The sequence below is a fragment of the Hibiscus syriacus genome, unplaced genomic scaffold, assembly GCF_006381635.1.
Source record: "Hibiscus syriacus cultivar Baekdansim isolate YM2019G1 unplaced genomic scaffold, ASM638163v2 tig00004004_pilon, whole genome shotgun sequence".
Classification (NCBI taxonomy): domain Eukaryota; kingdom Viridiplantae; phylum Streptophyta; class Magnoliopsida; order Malvales; family Malvaceae; genus Hibiscus; species Hibiscus syriacus.
Window position 1 is genome coordinate 531,594 of NW_024061991.1, and position 19,379 is coordinate 550,972.

The window sequence follows — 19,379 nt, forward strand, 5'->3', positions numbered from 1 at the left end:
TTAGCGAGTAAGGTTTAACATCAAATTCCTATTGGACTGCTTTAACCTATTGAATTGTTCCAATTAAAATGAGAAATGATCAAAATGAACTTCGTGACCGAATTTGTCATCAATGAAAATGATTTCATCTGGTTAATTGTTGATAGATTTTTTAAGTTAGCTCACTTTCATTTTAATTCAGACAAACTTCAACGTACATAAACTTGCAAAATTGTATTATTAAGAAAATAGCGAGACTGTATAAAGTCCTCATTTGGATTTGGAAGTTGTCTCCCCAGGTTTCATTCTTCCCTCTCTTCTTCTGAAATTCATTTTTTTTATAAAAAGGTACATTTTTGTTTCATTATTGAATCAAGCCTGTAGATATGCGCAGTCCCTCGAATGTTATATATATTTTTTACACCAACTCAAATTTCTTTAGTAAATGGTAATTCACAATTTGTGGGCTTCTTTATGCTCTCCAAGTTCTCATTTTTTTTGTTGAAAACCACTTGTTTTGGGGGTTGTTTTTGCCCAAATGTGCCTTTCATTTTCGTGTTTTCCACCTCGTTTCTTGCGCAATGCAGTTTTAGATGGTTTAACTACTCTACCCTCTTATAAGAAACAAAAGGATAAAAAAACTCACTTGAAGGAGAGACTCTGAAATCTTGTGAAACTGATGTCTTAGTTATCATAATATAGCTACGAAATTTCTCCTTTATTTGTAGTGCTGAAAGGGTCTAGCTTTTCTTTTTCCCAAGTATTCTTTTTTTGCTGTTCGCTAATGGAAAAGTACTTAATGTTGCCCTTTTGCTGTTTATAAAACCCCTTTCCACTTTAGCTTTGAATTTGAACTTTTTCTTCTTTTTGTCTTCCAGTTCCTTTAGTAAGCTTTAGCTAGTAGGATAACAGTGCCTTGCTTTCCAGTGATTTTATTGTATGTTTGCTAGTTCATGTTTCCTCTTCCCCTTGTTTCAGAAGCTAATTAGAATTTTAGCAATCATTGGCCTCAAAGAGCATACAGTCTCCATTTACATTCTTACCGAGAACTTTTTCCTCCCAAAATGGATATAATAGAAACTAGTTAGAGTTTCTGCAACTGCCTTGTAAAAGAGAAAAGTATAAAACATAGCTACTTAGCTACTTTGAATTTCAGTAACTGCTGCCGAGCATAAATTTCAATGACCTTGAGGATGTGTTGGCTTCTACCAGATAATTAATAGGTCATCTGATATAGTCTTGGCTCTTTATTTTACTTTTCTCCAGATACCTCAAATTGTTAATGTGCTTGTCCTGTGTTTTGTACTTTTCATTCTTGCAACCAGATGGTGTAGCATATCATTCTTTTCTATAAGCATTGATTTGAGTTCTACTTTATACAGCCTCCTTATACGTTTGCTGGTCTTTTCTTTGGAACAGGAATTCAGTTGGGACCTCATATTGCATTTTTATAACCATAATCATTGTCGTATTACCTACAGCCAACAACAACCAATGGAGTTCTGGATGAGTTCATTGTTTTCTTCCCTTGTTATCATAACTATTTTTCTTCCTCTAATAATTGCTGATCTCAACTTTGATAAGCAAGCTCTCCTTGAATTTCTTGCTGTCGTTCCCCACCTTCGAAATCTTAACTGGAGCTCAACCAACCCAATATGCACATCCTGGATTGGCGTCACCTGCTCACAAGATAATTCTAGTGTGTCTTCCCTCAGGCTCTCTGGTGTTGGATTTATAGGCCAAATCCCATCCAACACTCTTGGTAAACTAAGTGCCCTCAGGACTCTCAGCCATGGATCTAATCGCTTTAATGGTGATCTTCCTTCAGATATCACCACTCTTCCATCACTCCAATACCTATTTCTTCAACATAATAACTTCACTGGTGATATTCTTGCTTCCTTTTCCCTCAAACTCAACGTATTGGATCTTTCATTCAATTCTTTTACAGGCAACATTCCAGAAACAATACAAAACCTAACATCTTTCACTCGATTGAACTTTCAGAACAACAATCTCTCTGGATCTATACCTAATCTTAACCTCACTATGCTCAAGCTTTTGAATTTAAGCTATAACCAGCTTAGTGGTTTAATCCCAATATCCCTTCAAAGATTTCCTAATTCATCCTTTGGAGGAAACCACCTATTGTGTGGTCAGCCTCTACTATTGGAAAGTCGGCCAACAACCAACAAGTGGCCAAGTTGGCCACATTATTTTCAAGAATTAATGCACCGAAAGGTGCATGGAAATTTTTTGTTTAAATGTTAAATGGGATAATTTAATTTAGTCATTGTACTTTAGGGTATTTGTAAGATTAGTCCTTAAGCTTCAACTATAAATACCCTAGCTCATTTGGCTTCAAAACCATCCCAAAACATTCTAGCTTTCTCCCAATGCTAGAGAATTTAGAGAGTTTCTTGAGAGTTGTTTTCTCCTTTTTATCAAGAGAGAATTATCATTATTTTCTCCTTGGTAGATCGATGAAAGTTGTAATTCCTATTTTCTCATAGTAAAATTCTTCTACCGTTGCCCGTGGTTTTTACCCTATATTATTTAGGGGTTTTCCACGTAAATTTTGTGTCTTCTTTATCTTCATTTTTATTTTCTCAAATTATCAGTTGCGATTTTGCGTTATCCGATAGCCGTCTTCCGCAATAATTGGTATCCGAGCTAGATTAGAGTGTGTAATATCTACTTATTGTCTTTGTGGTTGCCACCAAAAGGTGGATCCTACAACATAAGAAAGTAAAAAGGTATTACCCATTCTTTGAAGGTTCCAGAGAACTATTCATGATAGTGAAATAGTGGGAGCTATCCGTAATAGAAGCTATGACAACGAAATTTGATATTGAAAAATTTAATGGGAGAAATTTCTCATTGTGGAAATTGAAGATGAAGGCCATCCTGAGGAAAGAATGATGTCTAGTAGCTATCAGTGAAAAGCCGGTAAATTTCACAGATGATAACAAATGGATCAAAATAGACGAGAATGATATGGAAAACTTTCATCTAGCATTAGCAGATGAAGTATTATCAAGCATCGAGGAGAAGAAGACATCTAAGGAAATATGGGATCATCTTACCAAACTGTACGAGGTCACATCGTTGCACAATAAAATTTTCCTTAAGAGGAAATTGTACACACTCCGTATGTCAGAATCTACTTCAGTGACGAAGCACTTAAACACACTAAACACTTTATTTTCTCAGCTTACATCCTTAAGCTGTAAAATAGGAGAACAAGAATGTGCTGAACTTATACTTCAAAGTCTACCGGATTCGTATGATCAACTTATCATCAACTTGACAAACAATAATGTCACCAGTCTAGTCTTCGATGATGTTGCAGTTGCTGTTCTACAAGAAGAAAATCGACGCAAGAACAAGGAAGACAGACAAGTAAATCTACAACAAGCAGAAGCGTTGACAATGACGAGAGGGAGATCAACAGAACGTGGCCAAAGTAGCAGCCACAAACATGGTAGATCGAAGTCGAGGAGCAAGAAGAATTTAAAGTGCTACAACTGTGGAAAGAAAGGCCACTTGAAGAATGATTGTTAGAGTCTAAATAAAAACTTCAATCCACAAGGCAATACCGCAAACACTTCAGATGATGGAGATGCTCTATGTTGTGAAGCGTCAACCATCGTGAAAGGTAGAAAAAGATTTGCAGATATATGACTCATTGATTCAGGAGCAACATATCACATGACCTCAAGAAGGGAATGGTTCCGTCATTATGAATCTGTCTCATGAGGATATGTATATAGTTGTAATGATCATGCCTTAGAGATCATTGGCGTGAGAACCATCAAATTGAAGATGTATGATGGAACAATTAAAGTTGTTCGAGATGTGAGGCACGTGAAAGGCTTGAAGAAAAATTTATTATCCTACGGATTGTTGGATAATAATGCAAGCAATATTGAAACACAGAAAAGAATCATGAAGGTGTTCCGTGGAGCGCTTGTGGTGATGAAAGGCAAAAAGATATCAGCAAACTTGTACATGTTGAAGGGAGAGACTGTGCTAGAAGCAGAAGCCTCTGTTGCCTTATGTAGTTCAGATTATGTAATGTTATGGTATCAGAAACTTGGACATATGTCAGAATAAAGAATGAAAGCCTTGTGAAGCAAAAACTACTTCCAGGCTTAACAAAGGTATCACTTCCTTTGTGCGAGCATTGCATAACAAGTAAGCAGTACCGGTTAAAATTCAATACGTCAAATTCTAGAGGCAAAGGTGTTCTAGAATTGGTTCACTCTGACGTATGGCAAGCACCAGTTACATCCCTAGGCGGAGCAAAATACTGTCTCATTTATTGATTACTACTCCAAGAGATGTTGGGTGTACCCTATTAAGAAAAAGTCAGACGTGTTTTCAACTTTCAAAAACTTCAAAGCGCAGGTGGAACTTGATTCTGGAAATAAGATCAAGTGTTTCATAAAAGATAATGGAGGAGAATATACAAGTGAAGAATTTGATGACTTTTGCAGGAAAAAATGCATCAAAAGACAGTTCATAGTGGCGAACACTCCTCAACAAAATAGAGTGACAGAGTGGATAAACAAAACCTTGTTAGAAATAACAAGAGCAATGTTGAGGGATGTAGGCCTAGAAAAATCATTCTGGACAGAAGCAGTTAATACCGCCTGTTATTTGGTGAATCAAGCTCCATCATCTGCAATAGAGCTGAAGACACCAATAGAGATATGGACTGGTAAACCAGCTGATTATTCAAATCTCCATGTATTTGGAAGTATTGTATACGTGATGTACAACTCCCAAGAAATTTCAAAGATGAATCCAAAATCCAGGAAATGCAAATTCTTGGGGTATGCTGATGGTGTAAAGGGGTATCGCTAGTGGGATCCCACTGCCCGCAAGATGATCATCACCAGGGATGTTATCTTTGTAGAAGATAAGCTACAAAGAAAATAAGAAGATTATAGCGTTGAAAAGTCAGAGACTACACATATACATGTGGAAAAGGAGTTTGAACAATCTTCTTAAGAAGAACTAGCACATGATGAACAAGAACCAGAGAGTTCTGAAGCTCCAACAACTCGTCAATCAGATCGTGTGAGAAGACGTCCCAATTGGCACTCAGATTATGTTATAGAAGGTAATATTGCATACTGCCTTTTAACAGAGGACGGTGAGCTATCAACATACCATGAGGCAATAAACAGCTCAGATGCTTCACTATGGATGATGGCGATGCAAGAGGAAATTGAAGCCCTTCATAAAAATAATACATGGAACCTTGTGCCACTACCACAAGGAAGGAAGCCAATTGGTAACAAATGGGTCTTCAAAATCAAGCGAAATGGTGACAATCAAGTTGAGAGGTATCGTGCAAGACTGGTGGTCAAGGGATATGCTCAAAAAGAAGGTATTGATTTTAATGAAATTTTTTATCCTGTGGTTCGACTAACAACAGTTCGAGTAGTTTTGGCAATGTGTGCTACATTGAACTTACATCTAGAGCAGCTAGATGTTAAAACAACTTTTCTTCATTGAAATCTTGAAGAAGAGATTTATATGCTCCAGCCTGAAGGTTTTGAAGAAAAAGAAAAGAAGAACTTGGTTTGTAGGTTGAACAAATCTCTGTACGGTCTAAAGCAGACGTCGAGGTGTTGGTAAGAGATATGATTCTTTCATTATGTGCCTTGGATACAACAGACTTAATGCAGACTCTTGTGCTTATTTCAAGAGGTCTGGTGATAACGATTTTGTTATATTGTTGTTGTATGTGGATGACATGTTGGTTGCAGGACACAACAAATATCATATTGAAGAATTGAAGGCACAACTGACTAGGGAATTTGAAATGAAGGACTTGGGATCAGCAAACAAGATTCTAGGGATGCAAATACACCGAGACAGAAGTAATAGGAAAATTTGGCTTTCACAAAAGAATTACTTGAAGAAGATCTTATCACGATTCAGCATGCAAGATTGTAAGTCAATTTCTACCCTCTTCCTATTAACTTCAAAGTATCCTCCAGTATGAGTCCTAGTAGTGAAGATGAGAGGATGAAGATGTCTCGAGTGCCGTATGCATCAGCAGTGGGAAGTTTAATGTTCGCTATGATATGCACAAGACCAGACATTGCACAAGTATTGGGGGAGTGGTTAGTCGGTATATGGAGAATCCAGACAAAGAGTATTGGAATACAATAAAGAGGATCCTGAGATACATCAAAGGGACCTCAAATGTTCATTATATTATGGAGAATCAAACTTACTTATCAATAGGTATGTCGATTATGACTATGTAGGGGATTTGGATAAAAGCAAATCTACAACAGGATATGTATTCAAAGTTGCTGATGGAGTTGTAAGCTGGGTTTCTAAGTTGCAGTCAGTTGTGGCTACATCCACAACAGAAGTAGAATATGTAGCAGTTACACAAGCTAGTAAAGAAGCAATTTGGTTAAAGATGCTATTGGAGGAGCTTGGGCACAAACAAGAGTATGTCTCTCTATTTTGTGACAGTCAAAGTGCCTTGCATCTAGCAAGGAATCCAAAATTTCATTCAAGGACAAAACACATATAAGTTCAGTACAATTTCATTCGTGAAAAGGTGGAAGAAGGAACGGTAGATATGCAGAAGATCCATACCAAAGACAACATAGCAGATTTCATGACGAAGGCGATCAATGCCGATAAATTTACTTGGTGTCGATCCTCTTGTGGCCTGTCAGAAACGTAATCAACATGAAGGTACAAGGTAGAAAGAATGGTGTGAAGATATGATCGTTCCAATCAAATCTTCAAGTGGGAGATTATTGGAAAGTCGGCCAACATCCAACAAGTGGCCAAGTTGGCCAAATTATTTTCATGAATTAATGCACCGAAAGGTGCATGGAAATTTTTTGTTTAAATATTAAATGGTATAATTCAATTTAGTCATTTTACTTTAGGGTATTTGTAAGATTAGTCCTTAAGCAGCTTCAACTATAAATACCCTAGCTCATTTAGCTTCAAAACCATCCCAAAGCATTCTAGCTTTCCCCCAATACTAGAGAATTTAGAGAATTTCTTGAGAGTTGTTTTCTCCTTTTTATCAAGAGAGAATTATCATTGTTTTCTCCTTGGTAGATCGAAGGAAGTTGTGATTCTTATTTTCTCATAGTAAAATTCTTCTACCGTTGCCCGTAGTTTTTACCCTATATTATTTAGGGGTTTTCCACGTAAATTTTGTGTCTTCTTTATCTTCATTTTTATTTTCTCAAATTATCATATGTGATTTTGCTCTATCCGATAGCCATCTTCCGCAACATGTACAAGCCTGCGGTCCCTTTCCATCACCATCTCCTTCTTCTCCACCCCCATCAGTGCTTCCTCATAAACATAGCTCTAAAAAGAAACTGAGCTTGGGAGTTATCATTGCCATCGCAGTTGGAGGGTCTGTAGTGCTATTTCTTTTAGCCTTAATCATCTTATCCCGCCTTCTGAAGAAAAAATATAATGGCGGAAGTGGTGTATTAAAGGGGAAGGCTTCTGGTGGTGACATGAGTGAAATCCAAAAGAGGGGTTTGGGAGTGGGGTGCAAGAACCTGAGAAAAACAAGCTAGTTTTCTTTGAATGATGTTCTTATAATTTTGACCTTGAGGATTTATTGAGGGCTTCAGTTGAGTTATTGGAAAGGGTAGTTATGGCGCAACATACAAGGATGTTCTGGAGGAATCGACAACAGTGGTAGTGAAAAGGTTGAAGTGGTTGTGGGGAAGAAGGATTTCGAGCAGTAGATGGAGATTATAGGAAGAGTCGGGCAGCATCCAAATGTCGTCCCACTCCGTGCTTATTACTCCAAGGATGAGAAGCTCTTGGTTTATGACTATATACCGGGTGGTAGCTTATCCACACTTTTGCATGGTACATATTTTCCTTTCTTTCTTCCCTCGTGACTCCATCTCTCCTGCTCCTAATTTCAGTTTCAAGCAAATTCTAGAGTAATTTATGCCTGTGGAAAACATGCATGTATTAATTCAAGCATTTTTATAACATAAGACAGGGAAGGTGGAAGAAACTCATTAGACTGGAATCCAGAGTAAAAATCTCCCTTGTAGTTGCCAGAGGAATTTTCCACATCCATTCTATGGGTGGTCCAAAGTTCACTCATGGAAATATCAAGTCCTCAAATGTTCTCCTCGGACAAGATCACGAGGGGTGTATCTCTGATTTGGGTTTGACCCCTCTTATGAATGTCCCCAGAACTCCACCCCGGACAGTGGGGTATCGTGCTCCTGAGGTGATTGAAACCCGTAAGCATACACATAAATCAGATGTATACAGCTTTGGTGTCTTGCTCCTAGAGATGCTAACCGGGAAAGCACCACTATAATCACCTAGAAGGGATGACATGGTTGATCTTCCAAGGTGGGTACAGTCTGTGGTGAGGGAGGAATGGATAGCCGAGGTGTTTGACGTTGAGTTGATGAGGTTCCAAAACATTGAAGAAGAAATGGTCCAGATGTTACAAATTGTAATGGCATGTGTGACAAAGGTACCGGACATGCGACCAAACATGGATGAAGTTGTAAGAATGATCGAAGAAGTCCGGCAATCAGACTCAGAGAACCGACCATCTTCTGAGAAGAACAAGTAAAAATATTCAAATGTGCTGATCCCGTGATGTCCAAACGCCGATGCATTGTGGTTTTAAGGTGGAAAAGCAAGGTTTCCTCATCCAACCATGCATGCTTGCATGGCTTCTCAAAGTTAGCGTAGTGGTGTTGGTGTTGTGTAATATGTCAGAAAGACTGTAGTGTGATGACTTTTTTTGGTTAATTTAATTGGGGGTGGTTTTCCTTTTGTTTTTGTATATCATTTTTTTAATCTTTCTGATTTGTTGTAATGTTAAATTTGGGCAATGAAATGAAGAACTTTGTGTTGTGAGTGTATGCTTGTAATAAATGCAAAACATCCAAAGAAACTCACAGTTGAATTATGACTGATAATCTTCTTCAAAGTATGTCTCAACTCAAGCAACCCCTTGGCTGCTAAAGTACACCAATATCAGCCTCTGAGTTCCAGAACCTTCAATCTCCCAAACGGTAGAAAAGAGAGGCGTGGGGATACGCGCAGGCAAAATCAAGACAGACCACTTTAAGTGTTGTTAGGAGCTACGGAATCCGGTGAAAAGGAGTGAACTGAATTTTTTTAGAGTCCAAAAGTCGCTGTTGACTGCAGTCGGCGGTGATTGGCAGATGGTGAATGACGCTCCATGATAGGAGACTTTGGTTGAATTCATGGATTAAATTGATATTTTATAAGTTTAGTGTCAAAATGATATCTCATCTAAAGTTTAATGGTGAAATTAAAATTTTATCCCTTTACTAACATTCCACATCATCAAGCTAACAGGATTTAATGGTTCAATCATCAAACTAACATGTCACGTCATCCCAGCCTCGATTTAAACAGGGGCCTGAAATAGATCAACAATCACCATAAACACTATCTTGGATATAGCGGTAGTAACTTTGATTCACACATGGAAATGGATCACCATCGTCCCGTTCATCATGATACCCAAAGCATGCGTGCGTGGAAGGATCATCAGTACGGTATAGGTGATCAACCAAGGCATGCAACTAGTCTGAGAGCTCATACGGACTTCAGGCATGGGATGGAAAGAAGCGTGGCCTACGATGATGTAAGCGTCCTAAGCATGATTTCCAGCTATCCAGAAAGAGGGCAAAGGCGCTGACCAGGGATTCCATACATCTCCCGCCATCGATGCCAGGTAAGTATTATTACCCATGGCATAAAGAGTCTAAAGGATTCAAATAAATACATACCGCACGTCTATGTGTTTTAGAGCAATTCAAGATTGCCACTAGTATACATGCAGATTTGTGGAAGGGTGTACTGTAGGCAAAGCATATGTATTGGCATGGGAGAAATATCAGACGGCAGAAAGTGTGTGCCCTGTCTGGGAGAAGATTCAGCCCAAGTTAGTTTATATATATATATATGGATGGATGTGCAAATGATATCACAGAAGATAAATGAATAATAATAATAATAAGGCGTTGATGTTTAATGAGTGATTGGATAGGTAAATAAAAAGAGCAGGAAAGATGGATTGCTGTTGGAGGTAACCAAGTACGGTGAAGCAAGCAGAGCTGAAGTGGGCAGAAAAAGGGCCTCCGAGAAGCTGTTCCGTGAACATGATATCGAGTTTTGCTCATCCCTAATTGCGAGTAGCAGCACCCATCTTTTGTGTGGGTAGCTCACCTCCCCTTATAGAAGCTTGCTATATTATTTTATTCTCTAGTCAATAATCTGTCAAAGCTGAACTAATTGTTTTTGGTATTTAATCTTTATATTATTGCTTGTTTCGTAATTCTTTCCAGTCCATCGATCCACTGGGGATTAGTAATAGTATATGAATAAAGTTTTCTTTTTCTTTTGTTTTTCCTTTCTAGTTAACTATGAGGTAATTAGCTCTAAGCAAAGGCGTCATAAAATGCAAAGTTCTTAGCGGATCATCACATCAGTTTTAACTTCTAGGCCAAATGTTTCACGTTAACCATTCATTAACTCCAGAGTTCATGCTAATTTGCCTATTACAGCTGTTGGACAAAAGCGTTAAGTCGGAGAATAATATAGAGAATAAAATAGTGATAATAATATTTAAATATCATTATAAAAAAATTAACGATAAAGAACGAGTTTACCATGCCTTAGGATTGTTAAAAATTATAACAATCCGAAGTCATAATCACACCTGAGAAGATAAAACAAACAAGATTAATTTTTTTAAAAATAATATAAAATAAATAGAACAAAAACATTCTTCTCTTGATTGATCTTTTGATCGGAAACAGTTCAGGTATGTCGTTACACAGTTTCCTTAAGACAGGAGATCACGGAACTTGAGTACCAAAGGAGTGGCCAAAAATCTGTTTTAAGGAAATTGTATAGCGACAAACCTCAAATGTTTCCGATCAAAAGATCAATCAAGAGAAGAGCATTTTTGTTCTATTTATTTTATATTATTTTTTAAAGAATTTAATCTTATTTGTTTTATCTTCTCAGGTGTGATTATGACCTCAGATTGTTATAATTTTTAATAATCCTAAGACATGATAAATTCGTTCTTTATCGTTAATTTTTCATAATAATATTTAAATATTATTTATCACTATTTTATTCTCTATATTATTCTCGGATTTAACGCTTTTGTCCAACAACAGCTACTATTATTTGTTTATATGGGGAATGGCTTAAATGGATAGAGTAGCTGGTGGTAGCGAAATATGATTGAATATTGGTGCTCATTTGCTTTAACCCTTTTTGTTTGTTTGTTTTGGTTAGAATGAAAATGACAGGAACGTGTTTAGAAGATAATATTGTGTATGCTTACCTTGTGTTCCTGATAATCAACTGAAAACTTTGGCAATTGCAAACTCTTTTTTGCCTACTAATGACCGAATTAAGGTACACACATCTCCGCAAATTGAGGTGTAAAGCTGCTGTTTCGGGACGTGTGATGTGTTTGATGTACATTTAACATGGGTGTTGATGATTGGGAAAAGAACAAGTGCAAATTGAGTGAAGCTGCAGTTTTTACCTTTCGTGTTTATGGCTTTTGTTTCTGCATTCAATCTTCCAAGTATAGCCCGGTTTACTTGCAGGAGAGAACGGACAACTTCGTAAACGACTTGGAAGAGCTGTTGGTGAGTGTTGAGCCGGCTATCTAATATGCTGGTCTGCTTTGCTACTTTTCCATTATAGCCTTATAAAGAATGCACAGCTCTGTTCCTTGCATGCTTAACCGTCTTCCTTTTCGTTATTATTTAATGAAGATGTTTGTCTTTGTTTTTAATTGCTACAAATGCATTGCATGAAGGGCTTGATGATGAATCGTTCGAGAGTTATAGGAGTGGACTAACAGCAAAGCTGCTGGAAAAAGATCCTTCCCTCTTATATAAGACCAATCGCTTATGGAATCAGATTGTTGATAATAGTTACTATTCCATATACTATTATATGTGTGGGTATATATATATATATATATATATATAGCATTGTGCCTTCCTAGTCGCCTGGACGCTGTCTGTTGTTAACTTTTGGTATATGTTTGACAAGTCAAGGAGGGAAGCAGAGGAACTGAAAGGCATCCAGAAGACGGACGTCGATAAGTGGTGTAAACCGTAACGCGAGAGCCGTCTACGAAATGTCGAAAACTAGCAGTTCGTGTATGGGGATGCAACACCAACCTAGAGGAGGGTGCAAATAGAACAGGCTATTTGCAGCAGGAACAGCACATTAAAACCTTGCAGCTTTCACGAAGTCATCCGAGTACTGTCCGAGCCTTTGTTCTACAGATACGTTTGGCCTTGGAAGCTTGGACGATGAAAAGATGGCTGTGACAACGACGACGATATTCCAAGGGATGTTGGTTCGTGACAAACCAAATTGGTGGGATTATTTATTTATATTATAATAATAACAACATTTGGACCTATTTGAGCATTAATTGGATTATACATGTATTCTCGTTAATTTTGGATTAAATTTGAAATATTTTAAATCCTAACCTGGAAAATGAAGGGATGCGTATGACTAGCTGACGGATTTCATTATTATTATTTATTTATTTATTTCCTCCGTGCTAAACGACCGATGTAGATTCAGACTTCTATTATATTTCTATTCAATCTAATAATATATGATTATAGTCGTACTGAATAATTAATTGGGCATCAATTTAATTGAAAAGCGGTTACTATATTATTTTAAAGGCATAATAATAATAATAATAATAATAATAATATTTTAATATTTGATATATTAATTACTTTGATTTTATTTATTTTATAGTACATAAATCGAGTTAATTACATCACATGTCTCAAAATATGATTGTCATTTTAAACTGGTCCCTAAACCTTTTAATATTCTAATTTCATCCCTAAATTAAGACTATTATTTTAAATTAGTCCTCAAACTTTTGAATATTTTAATTTCATCCTCAAACTATGATATTCATTCTAAATTGGTCCTCAAGCTTTTTTCACATTCCAATTTCATCCCAAACTATACATATATATTAATCACACCCCTTGTTAATAAAATTGTTAAGCCAAGTAATATTATTATATGTTTGGAAAAAAACAAAATTTAGGTTAAACTATGGTTGAAACTAATTACATATTTGGATTAATTTGGAGATAAATTTAGAATATTCAAATGTTTGGGGACTGATTTAGAAAAAAGGTCATAATTTATGGATGAAATTAAAATATTCAAAAGTTTAAGAACTAATTTAGAATGAGAGTCATAGTTTAGGGATGAAATTGAAATATTAAAAAATTTAGTGACCAATTTAAACCGAGAGTTATAGTTTAAAAAGTCTAATGTTTCATTTTGGATTTAAAAGGTTATTGAATAGAAACGGTTGGTTAATAAATAAATACTTAAAATTGACTCAACTAGTGAATGGATGTTAGTTCAAGTGGTAAGCCGTTTAATATCACTTAAGCAAAGTTTTGAGTTCGAGTCATTGTGTATGCAAAAAATCTCTAATGGGAGACTCATCCACCAAAACTAATGTGATATGCGAGTCTATTCGAATTAGTCAAGAACTAAAATAGATGGACAAAGATGTTAATATGACATGTCCACATCAACTGATCAAATAACTTATTTAATATAATTTTGTAGTTTAAAATTTTAATTGAAAAGATTAATTAGATGAAAAAATTTATTTTCCCCCAAAAAATTCAGGAGCTCTTTGGATCTTTAACCCATTTAAATTCTACATTTTTCAATTACTATAAAAAAAATTCCCATATTTCTATATAATTAGAAAATAATCCCTCCGGATAGTAGGCCTTGGCCCTCAAATCTCTCTCTCGTCTGTAATTTTGCATTTTCAATAATTTATTTACCTATTACAGCGACTATTACTTGTCATTTCCATTTATTTATTTATTTGAACAAATGTCATTTCCATTTATGTAAGTGTTAAGAATAGTATAACACCGACCAATTTATATCCTAAGCCAACTCAGACCCAATTGTCTCTATTACTCAGATTTCCCGAATCATCGGACTCTTCGTCGTCTCCTTCTTCATCTCCTTCTCCCAATCAGCTCTTGTCTCAGCCTTTAAGCCAAGCCAGTGCTTCTCTCCTTAACTTTCCTTTAAAGCTCCAGATCTAGCTCTGGGCTAGGGTTTCTTCGTTCCATCCACTTTCATTTCATCGACAATTCAACCCAGTCGTCGGAGATTTACGTAGATCCGGATCACAGTTTGAAATACGTAGCTTATAAAACGAAAAGTATGAGTGATAACCAGAAGTTTCAGCTGGGGACCATAGGTGCTTTGACTTTATCGGTGGTGTCCTCGGTCTCCATTGTCATTTGCAACAAGGCTCTTATCTCCACTCTTGCTTTCACCTTTGGTCAGTTTCCACTTCATTCATTCACTTCTCTTTTACTTATTTTTCTTTTTTCCTATTTTCCCCTTGTATCATTAATTATGCTATCCCGTCACTATAATTATGCTTTGGAAATATCAATCCCTTAGGCGATGCTAAGTCACTGATTAGAATCTATTCTGAATCTGAATCTGTACGAGTATGAGTATGCGCATGCGTGCGAGCATGAAAGTGGCTAAAGAACTACTCTGTGGAAGCATCACTCAATTGCATTCATCATTCAAGTTCCTCACTAAGCCATCAAACTACTCACAGTTGATTAAGAAAGAAAAGCTTGGCTTTCCAATCCATCCCTTGCTACTCATTTTAATGGGGGCGTATTATATACTGTATGATGTTCTTATACTTTGATATTATATGCCCCACAACAATGGTTTAGTTCAGCACCTAAAGTATACAGTGTTGTGTCTAGCACTGCTGCGATCTTCGTATCTATATTTCTTTTAGATTTTATCGCAAGGTTGTCTGACCTTTGTATGTCGCCCCGAGTTGCTGTTATTGGTGCATCATTTTGATGAGGAGTGTCATCTTTCCTTATTTTTCATAACTAGAGAAACTAATCTCAACTTCTGGCTTTGAAATAGTTCATGATACCAATTATCATGATGTGGCATGCTAATTTTGAAATAAGATGATTGGAAAGCTCCTTCTCATAAATCCTACCACATATTCATCAATTATAAACCATGGAAAACTTAAGCCGATAGTATATCGTAATTACATGTGATTAATTTGAAAAAGCATCATTAGAATAATGTCTAATCTTTTATTACTATTCTTTATGCTAATTTTGGGTCTGGGTTCTACAGCCACAACTTTGACAAGCTGGCATCTCCTGGTCACATTTTGTTCTCTTCATGTGGCCTTATGGATGAAATTGTTTGAGCATAAACCTTTTGATGCGAGAGCTGTCATGGGTTTCGGTATATTGAATGGGATATCCATTGGGCTTTTGAATCTTAGTTTGGGTTTCAACTCTGTTGGTTTCTACCAGGTAAAGTTTTATTTTCAGGTCATTATCCTTTTGATTCATATCTAAGTCATGTCTAAGTTTTGCCTGATTCCAACATAATTTGTACAGAATGATACTTTGTGCTGACAGCATCTAGGGGGTATGGAATCTGTTAGTGCTATGTATATCGAGTTCAAATTTTAGCTCTTCCTATTTTTACACGCATATTAGGAGCACCAATTGCTTAATGGGTCCTTTTGTTTTATATTTTAGATGACAAAACTGGCAATTATCCCCTGCACTGTTCTGTTGGAGACTCTTTTCTTCAGGAAGAAGTTCAGGTCGGTTATGAGCATGTTTGTTTCTTCGTATGACATTCTTATATTTTGGGCTTCTTATAAATGTGTTTTTTTGGGAATAAACCTTGGGAGTAGAATAGTTTTCTTTTAGAGGGCTAGAGTTATACATTGCTTTTATTGGCTTAGGGCCATTTTCTGGTGCTGACTTGTTGACAAACAAGGATATAGCTTTGATTGTGACTGTTTCATGCTAAATTCTGAAAAGTAGGATAATACCGTGGTTCCAACTCTTAACATCTGAGGAGATAAAAGGCCTTCCGATGTTCTTTCACATTCTTATAATTTTGGTCTCTTCAATTGTGGTTTTTGGAGATAATAAACCTTAGAATAGAACAGTTATCTTTTGGAGGGCTAAGAGATTGGATTTTTGGTTTGGGGGCCATTTTGGTGCTTACATTTGACAAACAATTTTTAGCTTTGATTGTAACTGCTACATCCCACAATTTCTTCTATTTCTGAACTCCTCTCTTTGGAGAAATCTTTACTTGTTCTGTAATTTGCTAGGGTGGTTTTAGTTGCAGGTTATACCCACTGTTATTTTTTGAAGTAGAAATTTTTTGGTTATTCTGTATTTTGATATATTTATATGCTATTGCAGTAGGAATATCCAACTTTCATTGGTCATTCTTCTTCTGGGTGTTGGAATTGCAACTGTGACTGATCTTCAGCTCAATTTATTGGGTTCCATCCTTTCTGTTCTGGCAATTGTTACTACATGCATAGCTCAAATTGTATCCTTCGCTGTAATGATATTTGCTATTTATTTTCATGTTTTATATGTCATTATTTCCATAATTAGGAATAGCAATTGAATTGTTAAATCTGTGGTCTCCATGAATACGTTCGTCTTGAATTAATTGTCTAATTTCTTAACTCATTCCTACTAGATGACTAATACCATTCAGAAGAAGTTCAAAGTATCTTCAACCCAACTTCTCTATCAGTCTTGCCCTTACCAGGCATTAACTTTGTTCACCATTGGCCCATTCCTGGATGGGCTTTTGACCAACCTGAATGTTTTTGCTTTCAAGTATACCCCTCAAGTGCTGGTAAAGAATCATGCTTACAATGACTAATACCATTCAGAAGAAGTTCAAAGTATCTTCAACCCAACTTCTCTATCAGTCTTGCCCTTACCAGGCATTAACTTTGTTCACCATTGGCCCATTCCTGGATGGGCTTTTGACCAACCTGAATGTTTTTGCTTTCAAGTATACCCCTCAAGTGCTGGTAAAGAATCATTGCTTACAAATTCCTGCCCCAACATCTAAATAAGAGGAGAGAGAGAGAGAGAGGGAGACTAATTGTCTACACATGCAATCTTTTTTTTTTTTTGCAGTTCTTCATTGTACTTTCATGCCTGATATCTGTCTCTGTCAACTTTAGTACATTTATGGTAATTGGAAAGACATCCCCAGTCACCTATCAGGTTCTAGGACATCTAAAAACATGCCTTGTTTTGGCTTTCGGTTATATTCTACTTCGTGATCCATTTAACTGGCGCAACATTTTGGGGATCTTGATTGCTGTAGTTGGAATGATCCTTTATTCATATTGTTCTGTGGTTGAGAGCCAGCAGCAGAAGGCTAATGAAGTATCAGCACAACTGCCAGGTAGTTCCTTGCATGCAGATGTGTGTTTTAGTGACCTTGCCTAGGGCCTATGAAATTGCTGTATACATGATTCTCGTTTTGCTTGAAATCTTGTAATATTTGCTGATCCATTCAACTTTTTGATGAAAAATTTAGGTTAAAGAAAGTGAAAGCGATGTTCTGATTAGCGTGGATAATGGAAGTGGGAGGTTGAGCGAAGGTGTCGTTCCAAAATCTCCTCCTGTATGGAAGTCAGACAAGGACCTCCAAGCCTGAAGTCTTGGAAATGTTGCTATATTCGTCGGTGAAAGATATTAGCGATTGTAAAGTGTTCCAGCGATGAAGATGTTGCTGGTAAGGGTGGCATTTTTTGTGTTGAGCGGAGAAACAGCAACGGGGTTGTGGTTGGGTTGGGGCAGTTTATTTTTGAGATGACAACTTGTTCTGTATAACGAATGAATGAATGCTAGTGTGAAGGGTGGAAAGGAATGCATAATTCATCAATTAAGTTATATGTGTTTACAGTTATTCTATATTTTTGAAGAAATGAAGGGAATGCACTCTGAATGGATATATGCTTAGATACATGTTTGTTTCCTCTGTCTATGGATATTTCATCCGCACGCCTGGCTATCGAATTCCTTAACCAACTTTGAGTTTGTGATCACCTTTGTTTTTATAATGGTGAAGGGCTAGGTAGTAGTGGTGTTATTTGAATTAAGTATTTGTTCATCGTGTTCTTTCCTAGGACAACGAGGAGCTTGTCCCGTCCAAAGAGATCGGATCACCTTGGCGGATTACATAAGCTCTTCTGTTTCTTGCATGCATAACATTTACACAAACAATTCAGTGACATTGACTCTTTTTAACCAACTTTCAGCATGTAAAGAAACCATTCAATCACACCCAACATGCTTGTAACTTGGTTAAGGAGAACCAGAGTTGTATAAACATATATTAAATTATTTCATATTAATCTTTTTATTATTATATATTTGATAAATAACATAATTAAAAATTAGAAGTAATAGTAATCGACTTCTTTAATGCATGTTGTAAAACACCTGAATATTGCAAAACTAATTGACGGTCAATAATTAAAGATGGCATAATGTGGTACTCTCGAATAAGTTAGATTTAGAGTGTCAAATTGTCCAAGTTAGATTTAAACTGTTATATTTAGTGGTATAATAGATTAGTTTTAGCTGGTTCTAGATTAATATTTAATTTACAATTGTTTAGATTTAATATAATATCATGTTTTTTTTATGAAAGTTGCTGAAAAAAATATACGATGTTATAACTAAAGGATCAATTAATTTAGTGAGACAAAACATTAATAAGACATTAGATTTTTTAAATAATGTCAGAAATTTCACTTCTGACATTAAGAATGAAGCTAATTGGAATAGAAGGATTGTCCCTATAATAGACCTATGTAGTATATGATATGAACTAGTCTATCAATAAATCAGATACCGATGATTATATCAAACAATATATATATATATATAATTTATATTAATTTTTAAATAGTTAAGGAAGTGTTATTGCGTCTGCTTGATGCATATACTAAAATTAAATGTGCTTCTTTAAAATATCAATTTCTAATCATATTCTAAAAAATATATAGTATACATCGTCAAGTTAATCCGTCAAATGTTAATAATATAATGTAGGAAACATCTTGAGTCAGGGATTTAAATAGAGGTTCGTTATCATAATAACACCCGCTCTATAGTGGTAGAGGTAATGTCCGATATCATTATTACATTACTGGAATCACCGCAAATAACATTGATAATGTTCGTAATTGTAATAAACACAATACAACCGAAATACGATCACAGCCACAATTTAAATCTTTACATTGAGCACGTTGCAGGTATCATCTATCTGAATGCTAAACCAGCGTCTACATGGGAATCAAAATGAAAAATGCATATACCTCAAATAAAAATAAAATCTTGACTAACTGCGACACTAATGGGTCTTACATGGTTTAGAGAAACAAATTATTTTGTTGATCT

General features: G+C 36.1%; 1 protein-coding gene and 1 pseudogene across 1 annotated transcript; both read left to right on the forward strand.

The window, feature by feature from the left end:
• The first annotated feature begins 1,474 nt into the window (after window positions 1-1,474).
• Window positions 1,475-8,606, forward strand: LOC120186015 (annotated as a pseudogene).
• Window positions 8,607-14,031: 5,425 nt separating this feature from the next.
• Window positions 14,032-17,930, forward strand: LOC120186026 (UDP-xylose transporter 3-like). The gene is made up of 7 exons (XM_039190090.1): window positions 14,032-14,410; window positions 15,256-15,440; window positions 15,672-15,739; window positions 16,356-16,488; window positions 16,645-16,806; window positions 17,097-17,370; window positions 17,504-17,930. The coding sequence occupies exons 1-7, from the start codon at window positions 14,290-14,292 to the stop codon at window positions 17,623-17,625; spliced, it is 1,065 nt and encodes a 354-aa protein (XP_039046021.1). The 5' UTR covers window positions 14,032-14,289; the 3' UTR covers window positions 17,626-17,930.
• The last annotated feature ends 1,449 nt before the right edge of the window (window positions 17,931-19,379 follow it).

Bases quoted from the DNA above. Each gene is read 5' to 3' on its own strand.
- LOC120186026 (XM_039190090.1), top strand. From the start codon at position 14,290: ATGAGTGATAACCAGAAGTTTCAGCTGGGGACCATAGGTGCTTTGACT. The intron at 14,411-15,255 runs GTCAGTTTCCAC...TGGGTTCTACAG, and splicing joins CACTCTTGCTTTCACCTTTG to CCACAACTTTGACAAGCTGG. The intron at 15,740-16,355 runs GTCGGTTATGAG...ATGCTATTGCAG, and splicing joins TTCTTCAGGAAGAAGTTCAG to TAGGAATATCCAACTTTCAT.